Source organism: Ilyonectria robusta, assembly GCF_021365365.1.
Source record: "Ilyonectria robusta strain PMI_751 chromosome Unknown BGZ61scaffold_9, whole genome shotgun sequence".
Taxonomy (NCBI): Eukaryota; Fungi; Ascomycota; class Sordariomycetes; order Hypocreales; family Nectriaceae; genus Ilyonectria; species Ilyonectria robusta.
In genome coordinates, this window is record NW_025764443.1 from 1,220,002 (window position 1) to 1,246,274 (window position 26,273).

The following is a 26,273-nucleotide window of genomic DNA, read 5'->3' on the forward strand; positions in this document are numbered from 1 at the left end:
TTTGAGGCACTTTGCAAACAAAGTGTCAATGCAATGCGCATGTTTGCACTATTTTGTTCCACGAACTGTACCCGACACAGAGCTAGAAAGGCCACGGTGTGCCCAGTTTGTTATTCAACAATCAAGCACCCATCTCCTCCAGGCGTTCTTTTGCAGACTCCTTTGTTTCATCAGATACGCTCGGGTTGGTAATAGCGCTGGCATTTCATTAGCACGGCTCTCGTGATGGACCACGACGGGGAAGTGACATACGCCTTGAGGCCCCCAGCGACGTTACCGGGGTGTTTGCCATCTTTGTAAGAAACTAGATGGGTCGTCAGAAAAGAATTGTCAGGAGAGAAGAGACGGGGCCAGTACCATCTTCGCCGAACTCCTCCTTGAGCACTTCCTTGGAGTGCACTTTGGACTCGACGGAAGTGTGGGGGTTGTTGAGGTTGGCCTTGTGGCCGGCTGCGACTCGAGTGCTGTCAGCCATGGTGATAATTGCAGGTGGTATGGTTTTGATTCAGGACTTGAATATGGGAGATGATTGGAATGTTTGTAAGATGCTGCAAGTGATGGTGGTTGGAAGATGGAGGGACTATCGTCCAAGAAGAATGGCATCTTTGTCCATTTAAACCTATTCATTTCCTCTTGACGGTCGTCTGATGACGTCGGAGAGTCGCTTAACCGACCGCTTCGATCTGCCAAGCATCACTTCTCACTTGAGATGACGGAAGAAGAGCAAGGATTATCTCCACATCCCCGCGTCTCCAGGGGAATGTTCAAGTGATTGAGGCTATCGCGATCACCCTTGTGGCCAAGTGCCGAACAATCCCCGTTATGGGGTTGGATCTGCCATCTGTTGCCTAGACCTGATCACTAGATCGGGCGAAGAATCAAGGTTGGGCGCCGGCGCCGCTGAGCTTGGAAATAATTGAGAGCGAATGGGAGGTGTGAAAAATGACAATCACATCACGAAGGCCACTTGGTTTGAAATGAGGCGTCACAGACGCAATTGCTGGCCATCAATGACCTCATCCATAATTTGGTCAGAGCTTTGGTGGTTGGGGCTTCCCGGATGATCTGCGCCTCTAGTGTCACCTCGACATCAGCGGCATGAGAAATGATGAATTAGTTAATGCACAAACAGCCATGTCGTCGATCAGTAAGATATGTATGGCTCTGGGACCAAAGGTCCTCACGTTGAGAAGAGGCAGCTGTCAAAAAGCAAAAACATTTGGCACCTAACTTAGTGCCAGGAGAGGCGGGTTGGCTCGGGCCGCAAATCATATAAGTCTATGACATCAGAATGTCTGAATCGTGTGACGGGGGCGCATCTGGTGATGTAGCCGGGGCTGGCTGAGAAACCAAAGAAATGAAGGGGAAAAACAAAAGGAAAAAAAGAAAGGGGAAGGGGAAGAAGGCATGTACGAGACCAAGTTTCGATCGTGATGGAGGTTGGGCAGGTCAGGAGACGAAGGCCTGCTCGGCTCAAGTCAGCCTCGCGAGACAGAGTTTTTTATCCAAGCAAACGTCACCGGTCGTTTCCGGATCGAGACGATGTGACACAATCAAGGGAGAAACAAAACGTGGACCCAACCATGGTACGTTATATCGACCTCGTCGAGGCCTCACACTCGCATGCTCGCCCCGTTCTAGGAATAGGGCTGGGTCGAGAACTCGGTCCAGAGGCTAGCTGGAGCTCCGTCAGACCAAAGCAAAGGGCTGCGAAACAGCCGAAAATGCGAGTCAGGGCCCCGGGGTCGTCATGGCCGTCATCATCAATTGAGTTGTCATCGGTTGTCACCGCATGCGCGTCTCGGCGGGAGCGCAGCAAATCAGCAGCGCGCGCCAGGCTGTCTCGTCTCACAAGACGCACAAGACGATGTGCGTCTATTGGCGCCCCCTTAGTGCGAAGGTGTTGCACGACTGCATTCCCGCCTCCGTCAACGTCGGAGGCCAACCGTAGAGGCCACGGCGGGGCGGCGAGCGACGGGCGGTGGTTGGCTGGCGGCCAGATGACGTCCAGATCGGGCAAAAAGAAAAGCCAAAATGTCGCAAACCCATGTCCAGCTGAGCAGGGGTCGTTTAAAAGCCCCGACTGACACACGCTGGCGGCGGCCGGCGAGAGGTTGCGAGCGTTTCGTTGGCAGAGAGTCAGAGCCCCAAGAGACGGACGGCTTTGGGCGGGTGGAGCCAGGCGGGATGCGGCTACCATCGTGCACGCGCAACCTCCCACGCGGCGTGTGGGGAGCAAGGCTCCTGTCCAGCAAGGCTCTTGTCGTGCAGGAGGGGGGGGCTCCAGCGAGGCACTGACCAGCCACTGGCCCAAGCCCCCTCCCCCGTCCCCTGAAATAACACCCCGATGCCCCCTAAGGCCGCTGGAAAAAGTCCCCTGCGAAGCCCCGACCCTCCTGTCCCACAGGCGCCCCGGCAGTCCAAGCCCCCTGACTATCGATTCCAGATGGCGGCTGAGGCTATGCCCACGCCGCCAGCCACCATCTGCGCCTCACCTCCAATAATAGCACGACGTGAGGCATTGAGTCCATGGCGTCGGATCTTCCCTAAGCTCGAAACATCCAAACCATCCACCACGACAAAATCCACAGTCGATGACGATTCCCCATTCGCTCGCACCATCCACGCCGCACTCCCGCGAGTCCGCCGTCGGTATTCCATAGTCCACCGTCCATTTCACAGACCCACGAATTGCCACGGCCCTGCAGGGCTGTCCTGTCAGAACCAGGGGACTAGCACCCACGCACGAGCCGCCTGTTCTCCTGTTCCCAGCGTTCCCATTGTCCCAATTCACTCCTAAACCTGCTACCTACACGCTACACGCTGCACGCTTCACACCCACCGTCACCACCTCCACCGCCATCATGGCCGCCGCCGACAAGCCCCCGGTCTTCAACTATGTCTTGAGCTTCATCCTCGTCGGCCTTGCGTGGGGCTTCACCACCCCCTTCATCCGCCGGGCCGCCCGGTCTCACAACCCGCCCGCGCACCCGCTCCTCGATAGTCCCGCCGTCAAAGCCAGCTGGCTCCGGTCCAAAGTCTACGGCGCCCTGTTCGCCGTCGTTGACCTGCTGAGGAACCCACGATACGCTATCCCTCTAGTCTTGAATCTTTCCGGCAGCATCTGGTTCTTCCTGCTCATTGGGCAGGCCGGTAAGTCCGTTTTCTTTTGGTATCATGTTGCTGAACCCCCTCGATACGAGGTTGCAGCCATCCAATGGCTTGCATTTACAAGGCGTTTTGCTGACGGGTGACCATCACGCCTCCCCAGAACTGAGTTTGACGGTGCCCATTGTCAACACCATGGCTTTTCTATTCACCGTCCTCGGCGAGTGGTTCGTCGAGGGTAAGGTCATCAGCAGAGGTAAGCACGGCCCTGTCCAGCTCATGTGCCATCCTCATTCTAAACGCCCCCCATGCAGACACCGGCATTGGTATGGGCCTGATGTTGGCTGGTATTGCCTTGTGCGTCCAGAGTAAGGCTTGATAGTGTTAGTTTACCACATCCATGTAGCACAATAGATGATATGCATCAACCCCGACTTGGTTCCCTCGGATTGGCTCCCAGCTATTGCCCTCAAGACGCTTGTGACTCCACTTCTGACGGCTGGCCTGGATCCAGCAGACACCCTGCCATGCCAAATCCCAGCAACAATGCAGCCCTGTTGCTCGGGCCTCGAATTCGGATCTTCACCGACACGGTCCAAAAAAGTAAGCTTGTTTGAAAAATTGTCTGCACTTGGCAGTTTGTTTGTATTAGATGGAATCCAGCTCCATGCTCACAAATTCTTGCCCCGACAAAATCCGGGGCAAAATCCTCCTCTATGTATGATGCCCATGCCAGGGCCAATGCCGAGTCACCCTTGGACTGGGGAATGATGCCGCCTAGTCGTACAAATGAAAATAGAGAAAAAGAAATAGAAGAAAAGAAATATAGAAAAAATAAAGAAATCCTTGCTTGTATTTTGCCAGCCACTGGAGGTTCGTCCCAAACTCCGTCCTATTCATTGCTTGCGGCCGTGGGCGTCATGTTGATTCGTAGACGTTCAAAGAAGAGTAAAAGTCGTCGCTGATTTCGCCGGTTCGCTTGTTTTGCTCGTTCCATTTCGTTCAGAGTTCACTTCGATCCTTCGAGAGGGTGGTTTCGGGTTCGTCGCTCCTCCTCCTCTACTGGCGTGCTCGCAGCCAGCGCAGCACGCTCCGAAGACTGGGATCCTCGGCCGTCCAGCGGCCCATGTTGATATCCGAGGTCTGAAGCTCGGTGTAGATGGCATCGTCAGTGATTGCTGCCAGTTCCTGGTGCAAATAGTTAGCTTGGGAAGTCTCTTCGATGAATCCCTCAGAGTCGAGAGAGTGACGGGGTCGTTCGTACTGTTCGAAGTTGGCGATCACACGCTCGCAGTTGGGATTCGGTCTTCGAGGCTGATCGGCCGGCCGTCAAGGCTTGCATGCGGTACTCGATCCATCGCTGCGCTGCAGCTTGTCGAAGGTAGATCTTCTGTCCCTCGTGCCGTCTTGAGTAGGCGTCCAACAAGACCCTTTCCTCGCCGTTAGCCATCCATCCATCATCCATCACGGTTTAACCAAGGGTGTCGAAGAGTAGGGGCAGAACATACTGCTTGAGTTCGGCCTTCATCTGCTCCTCCTCGCCGCCAGCGGCGCTAGGCACGCTCGTGTCCGCCGCACACTCCAGAATGTGCTGTCCATCCAGTGAACATTGACGTAGTGCAGCCCAGCCCTCGGTGTAGTACTCTGCGGAGTCCTGGGGGTCGACGGGAGCTGCGGCGATGTAGTATTGCAGCGTTCGAAAGTCGGAGAGAACCTCAGCAACCCGTCCTGTGCGAAACTCGTTGTCTAAGGGGGGGAGGGGCAGATGCGCGTTAGTCAGGGAGTTGCCAGCGGGGCTACCCGGACATTAAGAAGACCCAGTCTGATCCCGCGGAGCCTTGTCTGGGGGTGGGAAGGAGGGGGGGTGGGTGGACAATACTTACAGCCGTCCATTGTTGAGTGTGAAGAGTGAAGAGTGAAGATGGAAGAAATTGGAAAGTTGGATTGTCGATCACCGTTGAGGGGCAGTAGTTATTCGTGGGTAAGGCGGCAAATAGAAAGTCAGGTGGATATATCTTGCAAATGCAAACCAGGAATGACAATGGTAGATGGGCGAGATGAGAAGCGTACAAAGGAATATGGGTTGGATTAGTCAAGGCGGTAATAGTCGATCACTGGAGAAGCCTGTCTCTTGATGCTGATGCCGAAATGAAACTATTCGCGGCTGGGCATCCTTTTTGTATATCGTGATGGTCCTCGAAGGCCTCCCAATCCCCATCCCCATCCGTATCCCCATCGGCCAACGCCAATGACGCCGGTCCAACCCTATCAAAGGGACGAGTCTCAACGTGACAAACTCACCAACGACCATGCTCCCCACCGGCGGGAGCGAACGGCTACTAGGGGCAGCCCACCCACACGCTCACACGACGCACGCCAGTGACACCACCGGGTGCTCTGCGGTGCTGTGCGGAGCAGTGGTGCTGGGGCCCGCCGACAAGGCCGGCAATTGCAACGAGAGGCTGCAAGGCTCTGGGCAGCTGCGACAGAGCGTTAGGTTGGGCGACCAACGAGAGCGGGTGTGGAAGCCTCCACTCGCTCAGCAAGACCCTTTCCAAGCTGGAGCTCGAGACTGACACTACCCCGGGCGAGCTGTGGCGAAATGCCCGGCGTCGAACCGACATCCAGAGTCTTGCCCTCAGCCCTATCCCCTGGCTGCGGCTTGCAGGACCGGCACGTCATGGCATGGAGGTCGTGGGGCCTATCCCCTGGCCGTGCCCCTCTCCTGAGGCTCGCTGAGGCTCCCTGGAACGCTTGATGGTGGTCTCGATGGCTAATTGAGGCGCTCCCGGGGCCTGCTGGGAGGGGGTTTTGCCTGGTCTGCCGGCATATGTCCCGCCCAAAGCCGCAATTCGCCCTCCCAGTGGCCCAGCGGATGATGCAGAGGCGCCCAGACGCCGTGCTGCTTGTCTGAGCCGCGTGGGGTCGGCCATCTGCGAGAAGCCCCGGCCCTGGCTCCCCTTATCCTGGCGGTCTAACCCCCCGGTCGACTTGGGCGTGGCTGAATATGGAAGCCGAAGGTGATATCGAAGTCGTTCGACCGGTCGGGGGCGCGGATTGCAAGCCGCATGCCGCAGACAGATAGTGTGTAGGCGCGTAGTCAGTACATGTGGTGGACATGCAGCGGGTGGACACTGGAGGGTTGTGGCGCCGGCTCAGCTAAGGATGGGCAGCCACTAGTCACTCCCGAAGCGGAAAGGCCCTGGGGCTTGTATGCGGGATGGTCGGGGCGGTGGGACCAATAGGCGCGCGGATGTGGTTAAGAGCAACGGTTTGGGGCGAGCTGAGGAGACTCTCCTTCTGGAAGCAGATTGGCGGGCCATGGTCGCATCGCTGCATCTGGTAAAGGCCGTCCGCGAGAATGAACCTGAAAGAAAGCACGAGCCTCACGACGTAACCCTAGGGGAGACCTTTAGGGAGACATTGTTAGGGCGGAGATTTCCGACGCAGCTGATTCTCGACACGGGACAGGATACGCGATGGTCAAGTCCGAAAGTCTGTTGTCTCTGGAATGGAATGAGACTGTCGCCATTGTGTCCGCTGTAGCTAAGTTTAGGTATCACAAACCAGGCCAGAGCCGGCCAAAAGCAAGCCCCATGAAGAAGTAGACCCAGAGGCCAATGCCAAGTGCCACTATTCACACGAGAGCCTTGTCTGGATACCTCCCCCCCGCCAAGTATGCCCACACTACACCCCCTTGTCCACTCAGTGACAGCGGTCCACGGACCACAGCCGAATCTATTCCCCCCGAGCACAAACCATGTCCATCTTCGTCTGACATCGATCAAGCTCATTTATCGATCCATCAATCAATCAATCCTCCGACCGGGCTGACGCACCCGCCCCCCCGCCTCCAGCTCTGCCAGGTCCCAGCCCAGCCAGCCCAAAACCGAGACGCAAGGCTGCGGCTGCGGGTCGTGAGGTGCGGTACGGACGGAGTAACGTAGACGGTGTTTCTGGTGGTGTGGCGCATACGTCATACCGTTTCTTGCATGGTGTTTGAGGCCGCTCAATGTCTCCCGCCAACGGCGTAGGGCAATAGGCGGTGGCTGGAACTGCGCTGCTATTCGCGGCCATCCGCCGCCGCTCAGTTTTTTTCCCCGTTAGTTCTGCCAACCGTCACTTCACTACCCACTAACTACCTACTAACCGATACCTTGCGTAGACGGTTCACGCGCAGTAGACAGCAGACTTGAGCCTTTAGGGCATTCAGTCCGATCATGATTGCCCATGACTCCATCAACATTATTGTGGCGCCGCTCAAAAGTTCAATACGGCGCTTACCCGGACTAAGCCAAACACACCCTGCCAGGATTCCCAGCCCCCCAGGCCCTTGCAGCAAGATCCGATCGTCTGGAAGCCATTTTCTGGGTCTCGCGCCCTCTCAAAGGTCAAACAGACACGTTGGCCTCCTCCGCGCCATCTCCGGTGCAGACTACGCAAGCCATCGTCCACGGCACGGACCCACCCGGACCCGGATCTGGGCTCTCTCGCTCTGGCACAAGGCATACTTCACCACGATTGGACCACCAGGCGCGTCAAATTCATTCCCGAAAACTCAGATGAAATCTATTGCACATGGTCAGGATGACTAGTGAGACATAGAACGGGACCCACGACCGCTTGCGGGATCTTGGTCTCGACCCCCTTCTCCCTCCCCTGCATGACCCACGTTCTTGGGAGCAGACCGTTCTTACAGTCCGCGAATCAAGGCTCTACAACCTCGCAACAAGAACCGTCTCTTCGTCTACCGTTATTGTTGCATCTCCATATCTCTGCTCAGTCCTTCTCCGCAATGGCTTGTAATCGGTCATCGATCTCCTCTTCAGTCAAAGTTCTGAAGCTTGGGTCGGTTCCCTCCTCACCGTCCGCTCGAGGACCACCGACAATGCCAATCTCAATCTCCCCCTTCTTGAAGTCCATGCTGAGGACCGTGCTCAGCGTAGTAATGGCCAGCTCAACCACATCCTCCCACGAACCCTCGGCATGATCCTTGTTCCGCAACTTCTTCTCCAGGTGGTTCAACGCCTCCTGTTGCTTCGGGCCTGCCGCGGTACCCTTGTAGCCAATGTAGTATCCTGCGGGATCACACTTGAACAGCTGAGGGCCGAATTCCGAATCGAGGGAGATCAGTGTGGTGGCAACGCCGTATGGTCGCATGTAAGCCTAGGGATGATGTCAGCACGTCCCCGCCTCCGACATTTCGTTTAACCTTTGCAGCTGAAATTTGCTTACCCGCTGAGTATAAACCTGGCTGATGTTGGCGAGTCGCTTCGCCAGAGCATCAGCTGGCATCTCATATCCAAATTTGTATCGGAATTCAGCTGCCTCGCCCTGGGCTCGTTGAGCGAACGCTCTGGCGTCGGCGATCGATCCCGTGATGACACAGCCGACCGAGGGGGAGATCTGGAAGATGTGGGACACGGAAGCAGGGTCGATCAGCTTATCCTACGTTGCGAGTATCAGCATCTGGCAAAACAGGTCCTCCCTTCAGTCCCCAGAAACCAGCATGACCTACCGGAACCTTCTTCTGTGACAGAACAACTGCACAATCCTTGCCCCTCACACCAACGGACATGATGTTGGCTGCGGTAATGGCCTTGAAGGCATACTCTATCCAGGCGGGTCAGTATTCGTGGGAGCCAAGAGGGCGGTTCAACGTCATCGGCTCAGCGTCATTGTGGAGGGATGGTGTATGGTCGTCGGCCGTGGGGTGGGAGGGGTCGGGAAAGAAGCATACCAACTTGGTACAAGCGACCATTGTCGGCAAAGATGGTAATGTGTCGGTCGTAGGCGCCGGCTATGGAAGTCCAGGGTTAGCTCAAGCTGCAAGCAAGTGGCGGTTAGAGGTTGGTTGGCTATAGCCTGACATACCCGACATCTTGGAGGACTGGCGGTTCTGAGAGGTAGGGTGTCGATGAAATGAGGGGGCGGTAGCTCAAATACAGCTCGTGGTGTTCGAGTTGGGAACTTTCGGAGCAGGAATCGAGGTTGTGGTGGTTGAGGGTAGCTGTTGTATGGGGAGGTCGACGCGTTAGCACAAGCTTGCCTAGAGCACACGAGGCAACGGAAGCTCAATGGGAAGGCTGAGTTGATGCCTCGCGGGGATTACCTAAGCCTGAGGCAGGAACCAGCTTCAGGGTGTCACAAATAATTGAACACTACGTCAACGCAAATTGCAGGTGCATCATGGTCTCTAGCTTGCTCTTTCCATGTTAAAAATGAATCTAAAGCAGCCTTTGTTTATTTTAAACGGGCATTTATCCATCTACCGACATATTCTAGCCAGATTTCGCATGTCGCAGACCGATACTGCACTACGATGGCTACCGCAGTATTTATGTCCCCTAGCCTTATCGGCCTATCAATCGAGGGGCATCCCTGCTCATCTACCACGATAATCGTCAAGACCCGGAAAAAAAAGTTGCAGCCAACATCGAAGAATTCCGGTCCGCCCCATATGCCAACAACACACAGCATCAACCTTGCTGTTCTCCGCTAAGAACCTGCAGCATTTCCATCCCATTCCCTGATCTGCAAGCCGTTATTCGTTCTGATAGGCCAGCGGTCGTCACAATTGCGGGAGCCAGAAGGTCCAGACCCCAGACGACGGAAGAGAAAAAAAAACACGAAGCACGCGGGTGGTTAAGAAACTCCGACTTACCTGGCTCTCCCAGATATACCTCTCCCACTCATCATGTTCTCGTCCAAGGGAAACGCGCCAGCGCAGCAGGTGCCTTCCTGGAAGAAATCGGGTTCCAAGCACCAGCAATCGGCTGCATCTGAGTCCGCAACTGCGACTGGTAGCCCAACCGTTGGGCACCGAAGCAGCACGCATCAGGGCACACCCAGCAAACGAAAACTCGACGCCCACGCCCCGCCACAGTCCAATTCCTCCCACGTTGCTAAGCGACCACGTAAGGATGAGACCACCGGCGACCGGAATGAACAAATAAAGAAACGAAAATCGGTCACATTTGCTGATGCTACCTCGAAGAACGACAAGACCAAAAACACCAAGCCTGACCCAACGGATACGCCCCAGAAAAAGAGCAAGGGCCCCGCGAAGAAGCAGAAAGCCCCTGCCCCGACGGACCTCAAGCCGGCATTGGAGTACCTGCGGCTATGGAAGACGGCCCGGACCAGCTGGAAGTTCAACAAGAATCATCAATCCACCCTTATCAAACACGTCTTCGATGCCGACGGAATCCCCACTGCCGACATTGACGCTTTCTACGAATACATTAAAGACCTGAAGGGATTGGTGAGGATGCGGTTACGGGAATCGGCCCTGGAGATCAGGACAAAGGATCGGTCGCAAGGCGGCGCTGTGTTCCCTGAGGGGACCGCGGATTTGGATGCCACCCAGGAACGATATGAAACCATTCTCACCAAGTTTCTGCAATCCCAGCAGGTAGGCTCCAAGAGGAAGCTGTTCGAGGAGGCCGAATACCTTTCGGACTCGGACTCAGAGGATGAGATCATCATCCGGCGACTCGTCAAGCGCATGCGCGCCGAACTGGTCATTGAGGAGCTCTCCGACGGCGCAGACACCGAGATGAGCACTACATCGTCGTCATCGTCCAGGACCATTGCCGCCAGTGACAATGCCACTCCCAATGTCGACAAGAGGATGAAGCTCAACGATGGTACCGGTAAGCGCCGGCGGAAGCTCCGAACAAACCAGGAAGACAGCGACAGCAGCAGCAGCGACAGTAGCTCGGATTCAGAGTCGGATTCAGACAGCGACTCTGACACGAGCGACAGCGGCAGCTCCTCCTCGTCTTCGGATGAGTCGTCTGACAATGACGATGCAGGTGATCGGCAGGATGAGGATGAGACTTCAAGCAGCTCGTCCTCGTCCTCTGACGAGGCAGATTCGGAAGATAGTAGCAGCGGTGAGGACTCGGACGACGAGGATGAAGGTAATGCGGTGGCGACGCGATCATGAGAGACGATGCCGAGATGGATACATTGTAACACCTCTGTTCGGATACCAGCTGCATGTTAGATACCCGCGGAGCCTGTTGTCACTCCGCTTTGAAGCGCGACTACAGTTTTTGTTAGATAGCAATGGAATAGGATATAGACAACCCCATCACATGGATTCACAGTTAAGCACATGCCTTGATTTACACTCGTGACAATAGTCGTATCATATATGTCCTAGGCGAACAACCTCGTAAAGCCCTCATTGGGCGGTTGGAGCCAGTTCCTCTTGTCGTACTCCCTGCCATCTCCCTCGATGATATGAAACGTGTAGATGATTCTCCCTTTCTGGCTTGTGTTCTTTTCACTCTTGTGCAGCAAGTTGCCGTGGATCAACACCAAGTCACCCGCCTTGACCTCGCCGGGGACATAGTCGCCGCCCTCGGGCCGCGAAACGCCATACTCGGGGCCCCCGGGGAACCGGGGCCCGTCATTGTCCACCATCTCCGTGCCCGTGTCCCCGGGCTTCCGCACCAGCCGCTGCTCCACGGCGGCCCAGCGGTGCGACCCGGGCAGGAAGCTCAGGCAGCCGTTCTCGAGCGTGGCGTCCTCGAGGGCGTACCAGAAGCCCACGGCGGACGGCGGGTCGGTGTACAGAAAGGTCGAGTCCTGGTGCGGCGGCACGGCGCCGCCAATCTCGGGCTGCTTGCAGATGACCATGCTCTGCAGGCACCGCGGGTCCGCGAAGCCGATGGACCGCGCCACGGCCGCGGGGCTCACCTCGCCGGCGGCGCGGACGGCGGCGTCGTCGATGAGGTGTGCGAACGGCGGCGACAGCACGTGCAGGTAGTGGCCGATCTTGTTGACGGCGCGGGCCTTGGGCTTGGTGAGCGAGCCGGCGTCGTCAAAGGCGTCCTCCTCGAAGAAGAAGCGGACCTTGTCGCCCGAGGTGAGGAAGTAGTCGTCGCCGACGTGCTCGGACTTTTGGCCCGTGGAGAAGCGCGTGAGGGGGTGGTCGTCGAGGGAGAATGAGTCCAGGAGTTGGTTGGTCTCGGCGAGGAGCGACGAGACAGTGGCCGGGGTGAGGGCGTTCGGGATGATGAGGTAGCCGTCGCAGTTGAAGGCGGCGAGTTGCTCGGGCGTGAGGCCGCCTGAAGAGTCCACGGCCATGATGATTTAAGTAAATGCTGGATGGGAGGTATGCCGCAGCGTGAGTGAGATGGACACTTGTCACTCAGATTCCGATGATTTCCAGGAGTCCCGGTCCTTGGTATTTATATGTCGGAGTTGGCGTTGAGTTGGACTTGACTTGTTCCAAGGTGGGGTTGCCTTATCCCCCGCCTACGTTATCGCTTTGAACCGGCTTCGTCGCAGCGCGGAGACCGGAGACTGCCGGTCTGGCATGTTTATGGTAAAGCATGCAGTCTGCAGCTTTTTGCCTCTCTTTACGTGGTTAATGGGCGTAGTATGGAGTTCATGAGAGTCTCGAAGATAACAGGGACTGTGACGGATCGACCGTTTCTCGACAGAGCCATCTCCGTGTTCTACGTTCAACAACCAGGGCCAATCAGGGCATTTCGAGTCTTGTAACAGGTTTATCCTCTTTACGCTGTTTTTTGTCCATATATAATAAGCCTTTCATTACTGCAGGTGCGTTGTCTATGCACAGCATTGGTCCCTCTCAGAGCATTATCGTATACTCGCACTTGAACACGCCCAATATCTACATCCCGTACCCAAGAAAATCAAAAACAACCCATAACTCCTTGCCCTTCTGACACGATGCAATTATGCGGGGCCTAGTTGAGAATGATGAATGAGAAAGACCCGATTTCCAGTGGTGAAGTCGTAAAATCCCGCCTAGGCATCCAGAGGATCCTCCAGGAAGTCGTATCCCTCTTCCGGAGGGAGCAGGTAAGCCGACAACACGAGTCCAGCTGCGGTGAGAATTGATATGACTGCGCTAGTGGTGCCGAGGTAGAATGAGACGTCGAGGTTCCATCCAGGAATGGTGAACTGATCATCGTTTTCGAAGAGATATGCCTGGCCGATGAGTTAGTGTCATGAACTGAGGCTCATCATACATGTCTAGATGGAGGAGAGCGATGGGATACTAACCACGATGGAAATGGTGGCGAATTCAACAACGGAAACGAGAGTCAACATGGCTCCTACGAAAGGCCATCCCGTCTCGCGCTTGTACTTGCCACCGCTGAGAATGACGGCGAACGACACTAGGCCAGCCAGACACAGGATGGTGGCAAAGGACGCCATAAATCCAACGGTCCTCCACATGGAACAGAAGTAGCGCTCCCCATCCTGGCACAGCTCTTTATAGGGGAAGTTTCGACAGTGCGGATCATCAAGGTTTGAGCAGCTCCTGTGTAGGCCAATGTGCTTCTCGACCGTCTCGCCAGAGGTCGTCGTGACCGAGTAGGAGACCCAGTTAGGAATCCATATGGACACCACGATCATAATAGTCGCTGTCGCATGTTAGCCGTGATGTCTTCGCATGATGGCGCCCGTTGCGTTGATGCCGCCTCTCGGTCGCTAGACGTCTACAGGCGTCGTCGACGTCATTGCGACGGCGAGACATTGAGTGTGGCTGGAGGGGAAAGCAGGCTGCGAGGCTCGAGAGGACACGTACCGGCGGCAAAGGCCACCAGGGCCGATGTGTAGACGGAAACGCGTGTCATGGCAAACACGCGATCGAGCGGACAAGTTGTAGGAGAGATGGATTTGGTGGTTGGAGGAGGGAGGGACAGATAAATGTCGATGCCTGTCTGCCTGTGGTTGTGCCTTGGCCTCTGCGGGCAGGTGAGCGGCAAGTGTGGCTGAGGCCAGCGGCAAGGTGGCTTCGGGCTGCCGTAAATAGTAAAGGCCCTGCCAGGCAACAACTTGAGCAAATCAAGTTGCAATATCAAGTCCATCCTTGACCTTGATGTCCAGCGACCGTTGATCCCGCTCACACCACTGGCGATCTTGTGCATCAGCCATCGAGTCACGCGAGCCCTGGTGCTGATAAGCTGGTTCTGGAGCCATTCAGAAGTGCATCCTGGGGTAGCGCCTTGTCCTTTTCCGCGGGGTATGATTGTAGCACCGCTTCTCACACTCGATAAAATCCAACCTTCCTTAAACGGTATCACGATGCGTTTCATCGCCATAAAATAGCCACACTGTCCCCTGTTTATCCCCTGTTTGTCGATTGGTTGTCTTCATGGCATCCTTGATTCAATATCGGCCCTCGCTCATGTTATCGTCTTGTCACCCCACCTAAAATGGCCCTACCCTACACTGTGGGTTGGGGCATCCCTGGGTGCAAGACTTGGAGGAAGAGCTTGAATGGTCGGTCATTCAAGGTCGAGTCTATGAACCAACTAACACTGCCCTCTTGTAAATGGGTCCGTGATTTCTGCTGGCCTGGTTGCTTTCTAAATCCCATCTTAGAGCGCTTGTCGGACAAGCCGGGCTCCCATGTCCGACACGTATCGGACTCCCACCCCGATAGCCACGTCGGCTTAGTGACGATAGCTTCCCAGCCCGCTTAGAAACGGAACCGGCCCCATTCTTCGCCTTCGACGATGCCAATTGCCTCACGAGAAACCCACTCAACGTTCGTGAAATTCCAATTACGCATTACACAGAGCTTTCATCCCGAAGCTGTCAGCCCTCTCAAAACGGCTGCCCCGCCCCCACTTCTACAGCGCGCCCTCCGCCCTCCGTCCTCGGCCTGCGCCGTCACCAGTCCCGACGGTTCGCTCCGGTATCAACACCACCTCCATCTTAAACCTCGTCTTCCCCCTCCCCGTTTCTTCCTGAACAATGCGAACCGCAGTGCGAGTATTTGCCAGCCTGTCCAGATCCCGTCTTCAGCCACGTTCCGCCCTCGCCCCCATTCTGCGCAGCCCGTTCTTCTCCCGCACCATGTCATCCACCGCCGGCCCCGTCCTGAAGCAGTCCGTCAAGCTAGCTTGTATCCAGCTCGCTTCGGGCGCCGACAAGCAAGCCAACCTCCAGCGCGCGGCCGAGCACGTCGAAAAGGCCGCCGCCCAGGGCAATAAGATCGTCATCCTGCCCGAGTGCTTCAACTCCCCCTATGGCACCAAATACTTCCCCCAGTATGCCGAGACACTGCTCCCCTCCCCACCACCCGCCGACCAGGCGCCTTCGTTCCATGCCCTCGCCAAGATGGCCTCCGATAATAAAGTCTACCTCGTCGGCGGATCCATCCCCGAGTTCAACCCGGACACCAAGAAGCACTACAACACGAGCCTGATCTTCGGGCCCGACGGCTCCCTTCTGGCCAGCCACCGCAAGGTACACCTCTTTGACATCGACATCCCCGGAAAGGTCACGTTCCGCGAGTCTGATGTCCTCAGCCCCGGAAACAAGGTGACGCTCATCGACCTGCCAGAGTACGGCAAGATCGCCGTCGCCATCTGTTACGACCTGCGCTTCCCGGAGCTGGCCACCATCGCCACCCGCGAGGGGGCATTCGCCCTCATCTACCCGGGTGCTTTTAACACCACCACTGGTGACCTGCATTGGCGCCTACTCGGCCAGGCCCGCGCTGTCGACAACCAGATCTACGTCGCCCTATGTAGCCCCGCCCGAGACGTCAACTCCGACTACGTCGCATGGGGCCACAGCCTTATCGTTGACCCCATGGCCAAGGTCCTGGTCGAGGCCGATGAGAACGAGACCATTGTCGAGTGGGAACTGGAGGCCGACAAGATTGCTGAGCCGAGGAGGAATATCCCTCTCAACACGCAGCGGAGGTTTGATGTATACCCCGATGTGAGCAAGGGCAAGATTCAGTTTGAGGAGCCTTGATAGATCTGCGACCTCAAAGACAAAAAAGTAAAACGCATGTACGATGCCTATAAATGGGCATGATAATTTCATGGACACTGCTTAATTCTTCATGCTTGCGAATTGGTATAAAGGGGTATAGACATATGACCGGGGAAATGACTTGGAAGGCACTCTTCATCCTGAGACAACGTAACAAGACCTTACTTTGCAGTATGACCATAGTCTTTTCATTTCTTCATATCTGGAGTTTGTGCGCGACACGCGCTAACAAGTAATTCTATGTGACCACCATGGTCTTTCCTTTCGTTTTCCGTTTGAAAATCAAATGCAATACCACCCCGTCAACCCCGTGCTCGCTCCCGTATTGCCTTGCACTTATTGCAGAGCCTTCTTGGCGAAGTTGGGGAGGATGAAGCTAGCCTTGTGGATGTCGGCAGAGTAGTATTGGCACTTCTCCATCTCCTCCTCTTCGGTCCAAGATCGGAGAGGGGTCTTGACGTCGCGGGTGGCGTCCTTGCAGCAGATCATGAAGCCGATCTGGCCGGAGGGGTAGGTGGGAATGGTGGTGTAGGCGTACTCAGCGACGGGGAAGATCTCCTTGCAGTCCTTCTTGAGCTGGGTGATGAGGGGCAGGTGAAGCCACTGGTTCTCAGCTGTTGGTGAGAACGGACCCGTTAGCGGGTGCACTCTTAAAAACACACGATAACTGGCAGGTAAGGAGTGGAACAGCAGAACCGGCAATCAATAAAAGCAAGCAAGCATGCAACGCGGGACTACCGGAAGCAGAGCCGGGAAAGCAGCACTTGCTTCTGGCAGCCCCTAGGATTGGAAGGGTACCAAAGTACCAATCGAGCCGATCATGATGACCGGTTTACCCGATGCCGCCGTTCCTAGGGACTCCATGCCTTTCCTCAAGAAAAATAGGGAACATACAACCTTGGGTAGAAATGACACCGCCCTCACGGAGGGCAGCGTTGAGGAGAGCGAAGTAGGACTTCTCGAAAAGGGCTTGGGCGGGACCCTCGGGGTCGGAGGAGTCGGTGATGATGACGTCGAACTCGTTCTTGTAGTCGTCGAGGAACTTGAAGCCGTCGCCAACGTGGACCTTGACCTTGGGGTGGTTGAAGCCAGCGGACAAGGTGGGGAGGTACTCCTTGGAGAGGCGAATGACGGCCTGGCGGGAGGAGTTAGCAAGAGGGTTGGGCTACTTGACTTGAGTATGTGGACACATACCTCGTCGATGTCGCAGAGGATGGCCTCCTCGACGCAGTCGTGCTTGACAATCTCTCGGAGAACACCACCGTCACCGCCACCGATGACGAGGACCTTCTTGGGGTTGGGGTGGGAGTTCATGGCCAAGTGGCAGATCATCTCCTGGTAGGAGAACTCGTCGCGCTCAGTAACCTGAACGACGTTGTCCAAGACCAGGACGTTGCCGTAGTCGGTGGACTTGAAGATGAGGACATCCTGGTACTTGCTCTTCTCGTGGTGGAGAACCTTGTCAACGCGAAGGGTCATAGCCTGGCCTGTAGAGAGAATGAGATTGGTTGTAGGGTAAATGGGAGGTGAGGAAGCTTACCGGGCCACATCTCCGAGATCTCTCGGAACCAGCCATCTACAAGGTAGGTGGGTTAGCAATTGGGTCAAGAAAAAGGCGCCCTAAGGCCAACGCCTCAGATATGTCATGGCGCGACAAAGAATAAAGGAATTCTGGTCATTGTGGGGAGGGGAAGTGAATGCCCGAGCCAGCAAGGTGCAAAAATTCTCCAGATGCGACATTGCGCGTGCGCCTGGCTGTTGTCTGAGTGGAAAACAGCTAGAGCAACTATCGCACCTCATCACTGAGAAGCTGCAAATGCAGAACTCAAGGACGAAACCTGGAGAATTGCTCCTTATTGTGCTTTGTGGGCCGTCGGCTGGGAGCTCGAGTTCTGGTGGTATGGCGGGGTGACGATGGCTTATCATGGAGGAGGGGCAGGACAGTGGATGCGCGGGGTTGGCCAAGACAGGTAGCAGGCAAACATACCCTTGATGGTCTCGTGGGTGATCTCGTTGGACATTTTGGTAGAGGTTACGACGGAGCGTGAGAAGACGATTGAAGGAGCAAAGATACGATGGCGAGGCGAGTCGAATCGAGCGAGTAGGAGAGTCGAGTGGGAGCGCGTCGGCGATGGAGGAGGGAAGCGGCGCCTCTTATTAGCTTTGCAGGCGAAGCTGCAAGGTGGGGTGAAAATTTTCGACGCCCACCGCCGGGTTGGAGCCGCCAAAACTTGCGATGTGCCAGCCATGGTTGTGGTCGGGCAGCGACGGCCGTGCAAGTGCCAGCCGCCCGTCTCAGCTTCTGAATGTTGCACAGTTGCATGTAAATTTACCTACTGCTGGCCTTCCTCGCAGCTCCCGGCAGCTTGCCGCGGCGGTGGCCCTCGCTCGACCGGTCAGATCAGTTCTGGTGCGAGCCTGGAGGACGGCCTGGATGGACCTTGTACCCAGGCCTGGCCGATGCGGACCTGGCGGGAGGCCACTGATGACCTGGCACCAGTGACGGCGCAGCAGCTTGCGGGTTCTGGCGCAATGCTGGTGCTCTGCCGTGCTGCTGGTCTGCAGATTCGAGCTTGGCCTCTCTCTGGTTTTTTCCGTTCTTGGTAGTGCGGACGTCACTGCGAAGCTTAGGCGTGGGGTGGTGGAGACTGGACGATGCGCATGATGAGAGTAAACATCCGCTTCTCTAGGACAACATGGGGGGATGCATTGCGAATGCCAACAACATGAGCCAGACCGCTTAATGAGGAGTGATGATAGTTAGATTAAAGACGATGTCATTGGATTTCCATTGCGTTCCCACTGAAGCTCAGGGTCTGTCTGCCCTTGGTTGTTATCGATCTTCTTCCAGCCCTCTGGCGATTTTCGAAATTCCCATAGAGCTCATGAGATCAGCGAAGTATAGGTAGTCTACTTATACTGTGCTAGTACAGAAGGTGTAAGCAGGCATGACAAGGCCAAAACATCTGTCCTTCCTCTTGCAGCAAGCTCTCTTTGCCATTACTGGCACGTAGCGTGCATCCCTTCGGTCTGATCTTTTTTTTTCGCTGGCCTGGGGTGGTCCCGCAGACTGGGGCAGCGTGGAAAGAAAACACTCATAACCAATTGGGCATCGACCCTCTCTTACCAAAATCTTCCCCGTCCCTCCTGTGCATTAGAAGTGTGTAAGTGCATTTTCAGTAGCAGCCTGCATGGTTTTCCTGGGTCTACAGCGATGGCCGTATATGGGCCCGGTAATAAGGTCTAATTACGTCGGAGGCGGTTCTTACGTCAGTCCATTGACTTCATCGATGGGTCCCTTCCTCTCTACCCACATCCTGCTCTCTCTCGCCTTAGCACTATATGTACCTCCTTGTGAACTCGAATCATGTCCACGATGTCTGGTGGAGAGACAGCCGGCAACGGGTGGATGCCGGGAGCCATCTTCGGGAATGAACCGGTCCAAAAACGACCTGGATTTAGTTTAGTTAGCTCGGCATCCGTCAGTTTAGGGGAAGCTGGCTCTAGGTCCGGCGGTTGGCAACTGGCAGAATTACGGTACGTTGTACCCTCGGGTTTTCGGTCTCTGGGGGCCCTCTGGTTGTTTTCTCTGCCCATCCATGTCTGGCATCCCGGTATTTTTCCTACCCAACATCCCATTTCCTACTGGCCTGGTCCGCTTCCGCCCTCGCTTCGCTCGCGGTTGCGGAGTCAAAACGTGGCCCGTCGGTTGAGAATTTGCTTTGTTTTTCTCTCCACGCTGCACGATGCGAAGGCCCAATATTAACCTTGCTTCGGCCGTGGTAGCAACCGGCAGGAGCTGAGAACGAAAAAGAAAACATAACATCCACTCGAAGAGCGGAACTCGAATCCTCGGACCTTGAACCACTGGGGTGGCTCAGCTGGCTGTCTTGTCTAGAATTAGGAGACCCCTAAGACACGGGTCGACCGCTGTCGTTTGCATCACCCGGGATGATACTGTGTGTGTGTGTGACGAAGTCGACGCTTCCATCGTCTTTAAGACCGGCTTGGCCCGTCGCCCGCCTTCTAAACCACAAGGAGGAATTGCCATGGTACCCCTAGGAGACTGGATAGCGTCTCCGGGCTTGGCTACGACTTGAAACGACTGCGGGCACTAAGCTCGCGCCGTCAACGCAGGCCGAATCCGGGCCTGACAACTCTGATGTTGCAGAGGATTTCCCATCCCGGCATTCATCAGGGATACCGTCTGCTCGGAGACCCCGCTACGGGCTTCCGGCCTAGCAAGTGTGTATGGCGATCGCCACTGAAGGCCACGAGTATCCAGGAGAGTCCGTTATTTGATCATCCTCGTTAGGGTCTTCGCTGAACCTCGTGCTTGTCAAGTGCTAATGTAGCCCCTTCGCTGCCTTTACCACTTGCTGTCGGTACCTGCATTCGCCAATTAACCACCCATGTCCCGCGACGATCCCCGACGACCGTTGTATTCTGGGGCAAGGATGGCGAGATGGCGAGGTTGTCCCCCCCCGTTCGCCCCCCTGACCACATGGAGGCATGGACCGATGCACCGACCACAGCCCATTCATTCATTGCCTGCATTAGTACTGTGGTGAGTCGCTACGGCCATGCGCAGCACTTCCCCGGCGTCCCGTCATTTCTCCCGGAGTGAGGCCCCGACCAGAAGACTCTGAAATACATTGGCCCAAGGTCAGGGCTGAATGCGCTTTTGCCAGGGCCGGCCCTTAGCTTTGTTGACTCGTTTGGGTTGATGACAGGTCTTTTACTGAATGGTCCAGTGACCCAATTCGCGCTCTTAGTCCTCTTGGCCCAAAAATCCCAGTCGCAGGGTTTTCCTTGACAAATGCTGGATCTAGCGCCCTCCCAAAGTCGCTGGCATAGGATGCCACAGATTCCTACATGAGCGCTTGTTTAGATGAGGGTTGCAGCGCGTCGATTAAGCTCGCACTTCTGGACTTCAACATGCGACGACGCTGTGCGAACGAGGTAGTTTTCCCGCTCACAGCTGCGGAGGGTGTAGCTTGACGCCATCCGACTGTCCATGTTTTAGCGCAATCTCATTTTCTGTGGTGCCCTGCTATCGATTATGTAGGCGCAAGGCACAATAGAATGCAAACCCACTTTCAACCAGTGTCTCAGACATCAACTGACAAGCAATCTACCGAAATTGGGAGAAACATGGACGATGCAACCTGTCAGGTCCCGGAATAGTCTAGGATGTGTTCAGTGGTTGGAGCCTTAACATGATCGGGCCTGGATGGAGGGAGGGTTGGCTTGGTGGTGTCAAACCTTGAGCGCTCGACTACCGTGTGTAGTGCATGTGCCTACGGGGAATTCCTGTGGCCGTTGGGTCGAGCCAGCCTGTTGGGATTCCTTGAACGTCTTTGGATGACGCGATTTGGTTAAATTCTTGGGTTTCCTCCTAACGCACCTCGAGAGCTTGGTCATGACGATGTTGAGATGGGGGCTTCGACGGCTTCGAGGACTTAGAGGGACTGGAGGGCCGTGAGAGTTTAGAGCAGACGCTGCGAAGGTGTGTAGAGTTTCCAAGCCTCACGGGACCCAAAGGGGCGAGAATCTAGAGCAGGAGCGGCGACTCATAAGAGACATTCCGCACCGGAGGTTGAAGGCAACTCTGCTTCTGGGTCGTCGCGCAGCTGCAGTGGCGCACCTGGCGCGTCAACCTCCATCATCCAGGACGACGGATTCAGTTTAGCTGGGAATCTTCTGTAGGAGGATGGATGGACCCCACCGCGGACGGCACAAGAGGCACAAACTCCTCCGCTCGAGTCGCTGCACTTCCAGAGGCGGGTGCAGGCATACGTAGTACATAGTATGCAGCCCCCCGGGAGGCCAGGCCATGCCAGGCAAGGGAACTGATTGATGGCGGCCGAAGATTCCGGCGCGGCCTAGAGAGGGAGGGAGGGAGGATTTGCAGCGTGTAGGTAGGTTCGAGATGGCTGTGGCTGCTGTCTGTCACCCATTGTAGGAGAACGAAGGGCGGGATGCGACGCCTACATCACACCACGGCTTGACACACGGACGGCTCGCTGACAGACAGTGACAACTTGGCTCGCCACAAGTGCGGCATGGCCACCACATGGCGCTGAAGCCCTACATAGTAGACGTGCCGACGATAGCGGCGGTAGTGGTAAGGGATCGCGGCGGACGAGCGTGCATACAGACAAGCCGCTCTCCCGCGGGCTGGGTCCGCCGGTTCCTGGTCATGGCAGAGGAGCACAAGCTGGACAAGGTGCAGCATCCATTTCCAGGATGGACGGCGTTTTAAGGGGCCATTGGGGCCATTAGGGCCCCTGGGTTCCCCTCGGGCGGGCACCTGCTCGTGGTGAACCCAGGGGGCGCTGGATACGGGTCACTGGCTACTGGCCACTGGCCACTGGGGGGGCCGCTGGACTGCCTAGGGCGCGGCAGGAAGAGACAGACAGATGCAGGTGTCGCAGGTCCCTGGTGTGTACCTGATCCGGCGAGCTTGGCCGAAGCAGTAACCCCGAGGCTACCTGGCCACCTTACACGGACAGGCCTCGGGCGGCCGGGGCCCACTGAAGCCGGCTACGCTTAGGGCCGTCTTCCTAGCCCCAATGCCCTGCAAGCTCCTCTTGGGTCTTCTGGGTCTCCCTCACAAGTTCCCATGCTCCCACGCTCTTACTACGTACTACGTAGTACGCTCTCACGCTACCGCGTTCCCACGCCCGTCGTCGTCGTCGTCGACTCCACTCTCACGCCAACGCCAAATGCCCCTGTAACCTGGAACCGATGCTGGCGCCTGCGCCGCTGCTGCAAGCAAAAGGCAAACCCATATTAATAAAGGCCTTCTTGCCCATGCTGTATCGGGGCGGCCTCTTGCGAAGGGGAATGCTTTTTGCGCCATCGCCCAAGCCTGTCAATCCTGCCATCGTGGTGCTCCTTCCTTTCTTCCTTCCATCAACTTGGCCCTCCGCGTCGCCCGTCTCGCCTTCCATACCTGTCGTTGTTCGAGAACATCCGCCAACCTTCCTTCCCCGTCGCCCACGCGCCATCCCTGAATCCGGCCGAACTTCGAGCTCCGGTGAACCGATCAGCGCCGCGTCCAGTCGACAACCGTTAGCACGAGCACCGGGACTTGGGACGACTTGGGATTCCGAATCTCTCCTCCGTGACGATTCGACTTGATATCTGTGCCCCTGTGCCGCCGTCCCTTCTTACTTCGCCATCGACTTCTCCTCCACCACGAGCTCCCGTCTCTACACCTACCCGATCCGCTTCGACGCCCCTATCGTTGGGACCCCCCCCGCTCGCCCACTAAAATGTGTTTTGGCGGCCGAGACAAGGGCGATCACGGTGAAGCTCGCTCCCGCGAGCTCGACCGACAGATTCGCCAGGATGAGAAGCGACTGTCTAAGGAGGTCAAGCTTCTCCTGCTGGGTATGTTGAAGGAACAATGTATCACAACTGACTGGCACTGACGCGCTATGCGCTTGATAGGAGCTGGAGAGTCCGGAAAATCGACCGTGCTGAAGCAGATGAAGCTCATCTACTCCCAAGGTTTTAGTAAGAACGAGAAGCTCGAATGGAAACCTGTCGTATTCAACAACATTGTACAGTCCTTCAAGGTCATCTTTGAGGCCATGGAGGAGCTGCATATCCCATTCGAGAACCCAGATAACGAGGTATGCTTTCCTCCATTCCCTTCCGTGCTCCATTACCACCGCGTCTACGCGGGGGAGCTCCAAAATGATAGCGCGACAGTGTGAGACACTCAGGTTGCTAACGACAGGATAGAAACACATGGCACACATCCTTGTAGACCATGAGATCAGCCCCCAGGAGCGAATGCCTGAAGATTATCTGGAGCCCGTCAAGTCGTTGTGGGCTGATAGTGGTGTCCGAACTGCCATTTCCAAGGGCAATGAGTATGCCCTACACGATAACCTCTCTTAGTAAATGCCCCTCGATATCCTGACTTGATAACAGTGGGCTAATTGGATTCAAGCTTCATCGACGATATCGACAGACTTTGGGCCGAGGACTATGTACCAAACGACCAGGACTTGCTTCGGTCTCGACTAAGGACAACGGGTATCACAGAGACCATCTTTGATCTTGGCCAATTGACCTACCGAATGTTTGACGTAGGTGGCCAGCGATCGGAGCGGAAGAAGTGGATCCACTGCTTCGAAAATGTCAACTGCCTGCTGTTCCTCGTGGCTATCAGCGGGTATGACCAGTGTCTAGTCGAAGATAAGGATGGTGTAAGTTTTATTCCCCTTGCCAATCAAACTGGTTATCGAAGCTGACATTATCCTACAGAACCAAATGAACGAGGCCCTGATGCTGTGGGAGTCGATTGCCAACTCACACTGGTTCGTCAAGTCTGCACTCATTCTATTCTTGAACAAGATGGACTTGTTCAAGGAGAAACTGCCCAAGAGCCCAATCACCAACCACGGATTCACCGATTACCACGGCCCCAAGGACGATTTCAAGGCTGCCAGCAAATATTTCCTGGACAAGTTCCGTGCTTTGAACCGGAATACCGACAAGGAGATCTATGGTCACTTTACCAACGCTACCGATACGAACCTGCTGAAGATTACCATGGCCTCCGTCCAGGACATGATCATTCAGCGAAACCTGAAGCAATTAATACTATAAGGACCCATTGGCCATACTTAGTACCCTTTCGTGGGCACAGACACCGCGCACTTACCGCGCACACTTACACAAATTCTCGACACGTTCGACCATTACCTCCGATTTCCTATACATAATCGAGAGGCTGTCCACTTCTGTTTGAGCCAAACGGCATTTTTTTCTATAACCACGACTTCTTCATTCTGGTGGTACAAACCATTGGCAACATGGAGTGAGGTGTCAGGCGGCCTCTTTCACTGTACATGTACGATTTCGGAGCGGTAGCTGGGTAATAGACCAGCTGAGAACGATTGCATATCTTATATACCCTTTACCAATCATAGGGTTGCGGCATGGGACTTGTCACGCAGTGCCACTTGGAGGCGCTTGTCGGTTTGTGAATGGCGAAACGCGAGGACCTCTGAGGTCTCTTGGGATGAAAGAGCTTATAGGGCTGGTGCCTTGAAGACGAGATGAGAGATGTGGAGGATAGAGTTGCACATTGGATTTTTGCATGATACCTAGGTGGATATGTTTTCAGTGCCCTGCAATGTTTTGGCAGGGGAGGCACACTTGTTTATGACAAGACGTCTCCGATTTTACGATAAAGCATACATAAGATGAATCGATTACTGGAAACGATATTATCTACCACGATGTCTGAATGAACAATAATCTGATGGATACCCCGGAAGTCCCGGAAGTCCCGGATTCCGTGGTAGTCACGATGGTGGCTTGGGTCCCCACGAAGGAAGTACCCGACGTCTGGGTGTTCATGCAGCTCAATCGTGTGGCGTGCTGATCAACTCGTGATGCTCGGACCACTTGCGGCACTTGTGGGAACCAGGATGATGGAGCTGAAAATGTTGTGGATATGGTCGAAACTGTGAATTTTGTTGCATCCGATTATGGGCATTGAATAAGAGCGTTCCGGCATGAGACAAGCCAGGAGCTGTTCAAGTGGTCAGTGTGGCCCTTGGCCAGGGACGAGCCCGACGGTGAGCCTTGGGACAATTGGAAAGAGATGGGATTGTGGGTATTTCGCATAGTTTTCATGACGCATTGAACGAAGCAACACCTGTGTCAGAGGCGTCTCCATCTCGTCCGCCATCCTGGTGTTGGCCGTGATGCTTGGCGATGTTGGCGGTGTAGTGGGGCTGGGCTGCGCTTTCAGGTGAAGCACCATGTCTGAGACGCGGACGGGGCTATCATGTTACGGCTCGCATGGAGGGAATATGGACTGTCGCTCGGAGCAGTATCCCTATAAAGATTTTACACTTTTGCATCTGTATCGCTTATGAATTGGGTGGTTTGGGTCCTTGACGTGTGGTTGGCCGTTGGTCTGTAGCCACAGAGGGCTTGACCCTGTAACATTTAGGATTTTGGGGTTTGGACAGGCGCCTGAAATAGCAGCATGCAATAGATGCTAGGAGACGTGACACCTCAACTTTGAGCCGTTGTTGCGGCCATTATTCCGTCCCGCAGGTTAGTGAAATTACAGAAGGATATTTTTGCTTCAATCTTTCTCGTCTCTGGGGAGAGGAGGTCTACACTCGACACGTCGCAACCCATTCAATTCCTCCCCATTGTGATTCCCCGATTCTCCATATACAAAAAGCAGCTCATGATATAATTCTCTACACTCTGGAATCCATATACGCTTGTAGATTCTTTGCAATAGACAACTTGCACACAGATCTCGAGATAGAAAGCGAGGTCGTTGACAATCAACGATGGCGGCAAACTGACGTACAAAGCGGGCCCCGTCACCCGTA

At 55.5% G+C, this 26,273-nt stretch overlaps 11 protein-coding genes across 11 annotated transcripts; 5 read left to right on the plus strand and 6 right to left on the minus strand.

Moving 5' to 3' along the window:
* Nucleotides 1-121: 121 nt before the first annotated feature.
* On the minus strand, nucleotides 122-475 carry BGZ61DRAFT_532338 (uncharacterized protein; the record flags this gene model as incomplete). Its single annotated transcript, XM_046253854.1, has 3 exons — nucleotides 122-197; nucleotides 253-304; nucleotides 358-475. The coding sequence occupies 3 exons, from the start codon at nucleotides 473-475 to the stop codon at nucleotides 122-124; spliced, it is 246 nt and encodes an 81-aa protein (XP_046104917.1).
* Nucleotides 476-1,433: 958 nt separating this feature from the next.
* On the plus strand, nucleotides 1,434-1,893 carry BGZ61DRAFT_477846 (uncharacterized protein; the record flags this gene model as incomplete). Its single annotated transcript, XM_046248949.1, has 2 exons — nucleotides 1,434-1,586; nucleotides 1,672-1,893. The coding sequence occupies 2 exons, from the start codon at nucleotides 1,434-1,436 to the stop codon at nucleotides 1,891-1,893; spliced, it is 375 nt and encodes a 124-aa protein (XP_046104918.1).
* A 501-nt stretch (nucleotides 1,894-2,394) lies between these two features.
* BGZ61DRAFT_451510 (uncharacterized protein) lies at nucleotides 2,395-3,542 on the plus strand. Its single transcript, XM_046245837.1, has 3 exons — nucleotides 2,395-3,153; nucleotides 3,272-3,364; nucleotides 3,423-3,542. The coding sequence occupies exons 1-3, from the start codon at nucleotides 2,865-2,867 to the stop codon at nucleotides 3,485-3,487; spliced, it is 447 nt and encodes a 148-aa protein (XP_046104919.1). The 5' UTR covers nucleotides 2,395-2,864; the 3' UTR covers nucleotides 3,488-3,542.
* Nucleotides 3,543-4,120: 578 nt separating this feature from the next.
* On the minus strand, nucleotides 4,121-5,245 carry BGZ61DRAFT_238864 (uncharacterized protein). Its single transcript, XM_046238312.1, has 4 exons — nucleotides 4,992-5,245; nucleotides 4,617-4,854; nucleotides 4,373-4,538; nucleotides 4,121-4,296 (listed from the first exon to the last, which is right to left on the minus strand). Exons 1-4 carry the CDS (start codon nucleotides 4,999-5,001, stop codon nucleotides 4,168-4,170), a joined length of 543 nt encoding a protein of 180 aa, XP_046104920.1. The 5' UTR covers nucleotides 5,002-5,245; the 3' UTR covers nucleotides 4,121-4,167.
* A 2,550-nt stretch (nucleotides 5,246-7,795) lies between these two features.
* BGZ61DRAFT_238881 (nucleophile aminohydrolase) lies at nucleotides 7,796-9,277 on the minus strand. The gene is made up of 5 exons (XM_046238314.1): nucleotides 8,983-9,277; nucleotides 8,849-8,908; nucleotides 8,627-8,721; nucleotides 8,344-8,556; nucleotides 7,796-8,274 (listed from the first exon to the last, which is right to left on the minus strand). Exons 1-5 carry the CDS (start codon nucleotides 8,987-8,989, stop codon nucleotides 7,888-7,890), a joined length of 762 nt encoding a protein of 253 aa, XP_046104921.1. The 5' UTR covers nucleotides 8,990-9,277; the 3' UTR covers nucleotides 7,796-7,887.
* A 419-nt stretch (nucleotides 9,278-9,696) lies between these two features.
* BGZ61DRAFT_238879 (uncharacterized protein) lies at nucleotides 9,697-11,227 on the plus strand. The gene has a single exon (XM_046238313.1). The coding sequence runs from the start codon at nucleotides 9,806-9,808 to the stop codon at nucleotides 11,057-11,059; it is 1,254 nt and encodes a 417-aa protein (XP_046104922.1). The 5' UTR covers nucleotides 9,697-9,805; the 3' UTR covers nucleotides 11,060-11,227.
* A 5-nt stretch (nucleotides 11,228-11,232) lies between these two features.
* BGZ61DRAFT_451517 (uncharacterized protein) lies at nucleotides 11,233-12,345 on the minus strand. The gene has a single exon (XM_046245838.1). The coding sequence runs from the start codon at nucleotides 12,205-12,207 to the stop codon at nucleotides 11,275-11,277; it is 933 nt and encodes a 310-aa protein (XP_046104923.1). The 5' UTR covers nucleotides 12,208-12,345; the 3' UTR covers nucleotides 11,233-11,274.
* A 263-nt stretch (nucleotides 12,346-12,608) lies between these two features.
* Nucleotides 12,609-14,114, minus strand: BGZ61DRAFT_451519 (uncharacterized protein). The gene is made up of 3 exons (XM_046245839.1): nucleotides 13,685-14,114; nucleotides 13,156-13,520; nucleotides 12,609-13,080 (listed from the first exon to the last, which is right to left on the minus strand). Exons 1-3 carry the CDS (start codon nucleotides 14,025-14,027, stop codon nucleotides 12,898-12,900), a joined length of 891 nt encoding a protein of 296 aa, XP_046104924.1. The 5' UTR covers nucleotides 14,028-14,114; the 3' UTR covers nucleotides 12,609-12,897.
* An 847-nt stretch (nucleotides 14,115-14,961) lies between these two features.
* BGZ61DRAFT_351620 (carbon-nitrogen hydrolase) lies at nucleotides 14,962-15,870 on the plus strand (the record flags this gene model as incomplete). Its single annotated transcript, XM_046240348.1, has 1 exon — nucleotides 14,962-15,870. The coding sequence occupies one exon, from the start codon at nucleotides 14,962-14,964 to the stop codon at nucleotides 15,868-15,870; it is 909 nt and encodes a 302-aa protein (XP_046104925.1).
* Nucleotides 15,871-16,227: 357 nt separating this feature from the next.
* Nucleotides 16,228-17,912, minus strand: BGZ61DRAFT_351505 (Spermidine/spermine synthase; the record flags this gene model as incomplete). Its single annotated transcript, XM_046240338.1, has 5 exons — nucleotides 16,228-16,505; nucleotides 16,789-17,026; nucleotides 17,086-17,378; nucleotides 17,432-17,467; nucleotides 17,879-17,912. 5 exons carry the CDS (start codon nucleotides 17,910-17,912, stop codon nucleotides 16,228-16,230), a joined length of 879 nt encoding a protein of 292 aa, XP_046104926.1.
* A 5,126-nt stretch (nucleotides 17,913-23,038) lies between these two features.
* On the plus strand, nucleotides 23,039-24,962 carry BGZ61DRAFT_239060 (guanine nucleotide binding protein, alpha subunit). The gene is made up of 5 exons (XM_046238315.1): nucleotides 23,039-23,289; nucleotides 23,350-23,534; nucleotides 23,647-23,804; nucleotides 23,858-24,116; nucleotides 24,175-24,962. The coding sequence occupies exons 1-5, from the start codon at nucleotides 23,172-23,174 to the stop codon at nucleotides 24,517-24,519; spliced, it is 1,065 nt and encodes a 354-aa protein (XP_046104927.1). The 5' UTR covers nucleotides 23,039-23,171; the 3' UTR covers nucleotides 24,520-24,962.
* Nucleotides 24,963-26,273: the final 1,311 nt, after the last annotated feature.

What these genes read in the sequence shown, in the direction of transcription:
- BGZ61DRAFT_451510 (XM_046245837.1), top strand. Translation starts at nt 2,865, where the DNA reads ATGGCCGCCGCCGACAAGCCCCCGGTCTTCAACTATGTCTTGAGCTTC. An exon ending in CCTGCTCATTGGGCAGGCCG is followed by an intron (nt 3,154 to 3,271) that starts GTAAGTCCGTTT and finishes ACGCCTCCCCAG; the next exon opens with AACTGAGTTTGACGGTGCCC. An exon ending in GGGTAAGGTCATCAGCAGAG is followed by an intron (nt 3,365 to 3,422) that starts GTAAGCACGGCC and finishes CCCCCCATGCAG; the next exon opens with ACACCGGCATTGGTATGGGC.
- BGZ61DRAFT_451519 (XM_046245839.1), bottom strand. Translation starts at nt 14,027, where the DNA reads ATGCACAAGATCGCCAGTGGTGTGAGCGGGATCAACGGTCGCTGGACA. An exon ending in CCTGGTGGCCTTTGCCGCCG is followed by an intron (nt 13,521 to 13,684) that starts GTACGTGTCCTC and finishes AACATGCGACAG; the next exon opens with CGACTATTATGATCGTGGTG. An exon ending in TCGCCACCATTTCCATCGTG is followed by an intron (nt 13,081 to 13,155) that starts GTTAGTATCCCA and finishes CTCATCGGCCAG; the next exon opens with GCATATCTCTTCGAAAACGA.
- BGZ61DRAFT_239060 (XM_046238315.1), top strand. Translation starts at nt 23,172, where the DNA reads ATGTGTTTTGGCGGCCGAGACAAGGGCGATCACGGTGAAGCTCGCTCC. An exon ending in GGTCAAGCTTCTCCTGCTGG is followed by an intron (nt 23,290 to 23,349) that starts GTATGTTGAAGG and finishes TGCGCTTGATAG; the next exon opens with GAGCTGGAGAGTCCGGAAAA. An exon ending in CTACACGATAACCTCTCTTA is followed by an intron (nt 23,805 to 23,857) that starts GTAAATGCCCCT and finishes ATTGGATTCAAG; the next exon opens with CTTCATCGACGATATCGACA.
- BGZ61DRAFT_451517 (XM_046245838.1), bottom strand. Translation starts at nt 12,207, where the DNA reads ATGGCCGTGGACTCTTCAGGCGGCCTCACGCCCGAGCAACTCGCCGCC.
- BGZ61DRAFT_238879 (XM_046238313.1), top strand. Translation starts at nt 9,806, where the DNA reads ATGTTCTCGTCCAAGGGAAACGCGCCAGCGCAGCAGGTGCCTTCCTGG.
- BGZ61DRAFT_238864 (XM_046238312.1), bottom strand. An exon ending in ATGAAGGCCGAACTCAAGCA is followed by an intron (nt 4,539 to 4,616) that starts GTATGTTCTGCC and finishes CGGCGAGGAAAG; the next exon opens with GGTCTTGTTGGACGCCTACT. An exon ending in GTGATCGCCAACTTCGAACA is followed by an intron (nt 4,297 to 4,372) that starts GTACGAACGACC and finishes TATTTGCACCAG; the next exon opens with GAACTGGCAGCAATCACTGA.
- BGZ61DRAFT_238881 (XM_046238314.1), bottom strand. An exon ending in TGGTCGCTTGTACCAAGTTG is followed by an intron (nt 8,722 to 8,848) that starts GTATGCTTCTTT and finishes CCGCCTGGATAG; the next exon opens with AGTATGCCTTCAAGGCCATT. An exon ending in TGTCACAGAAGAAGGTTCCG is followed by an intron (nt 8,557 to 8,626) that starts GTAGGTCATGCT and finishes CTCGCAACGTAG; the next exon opens with GATAAGCTGATCGACCCTGC.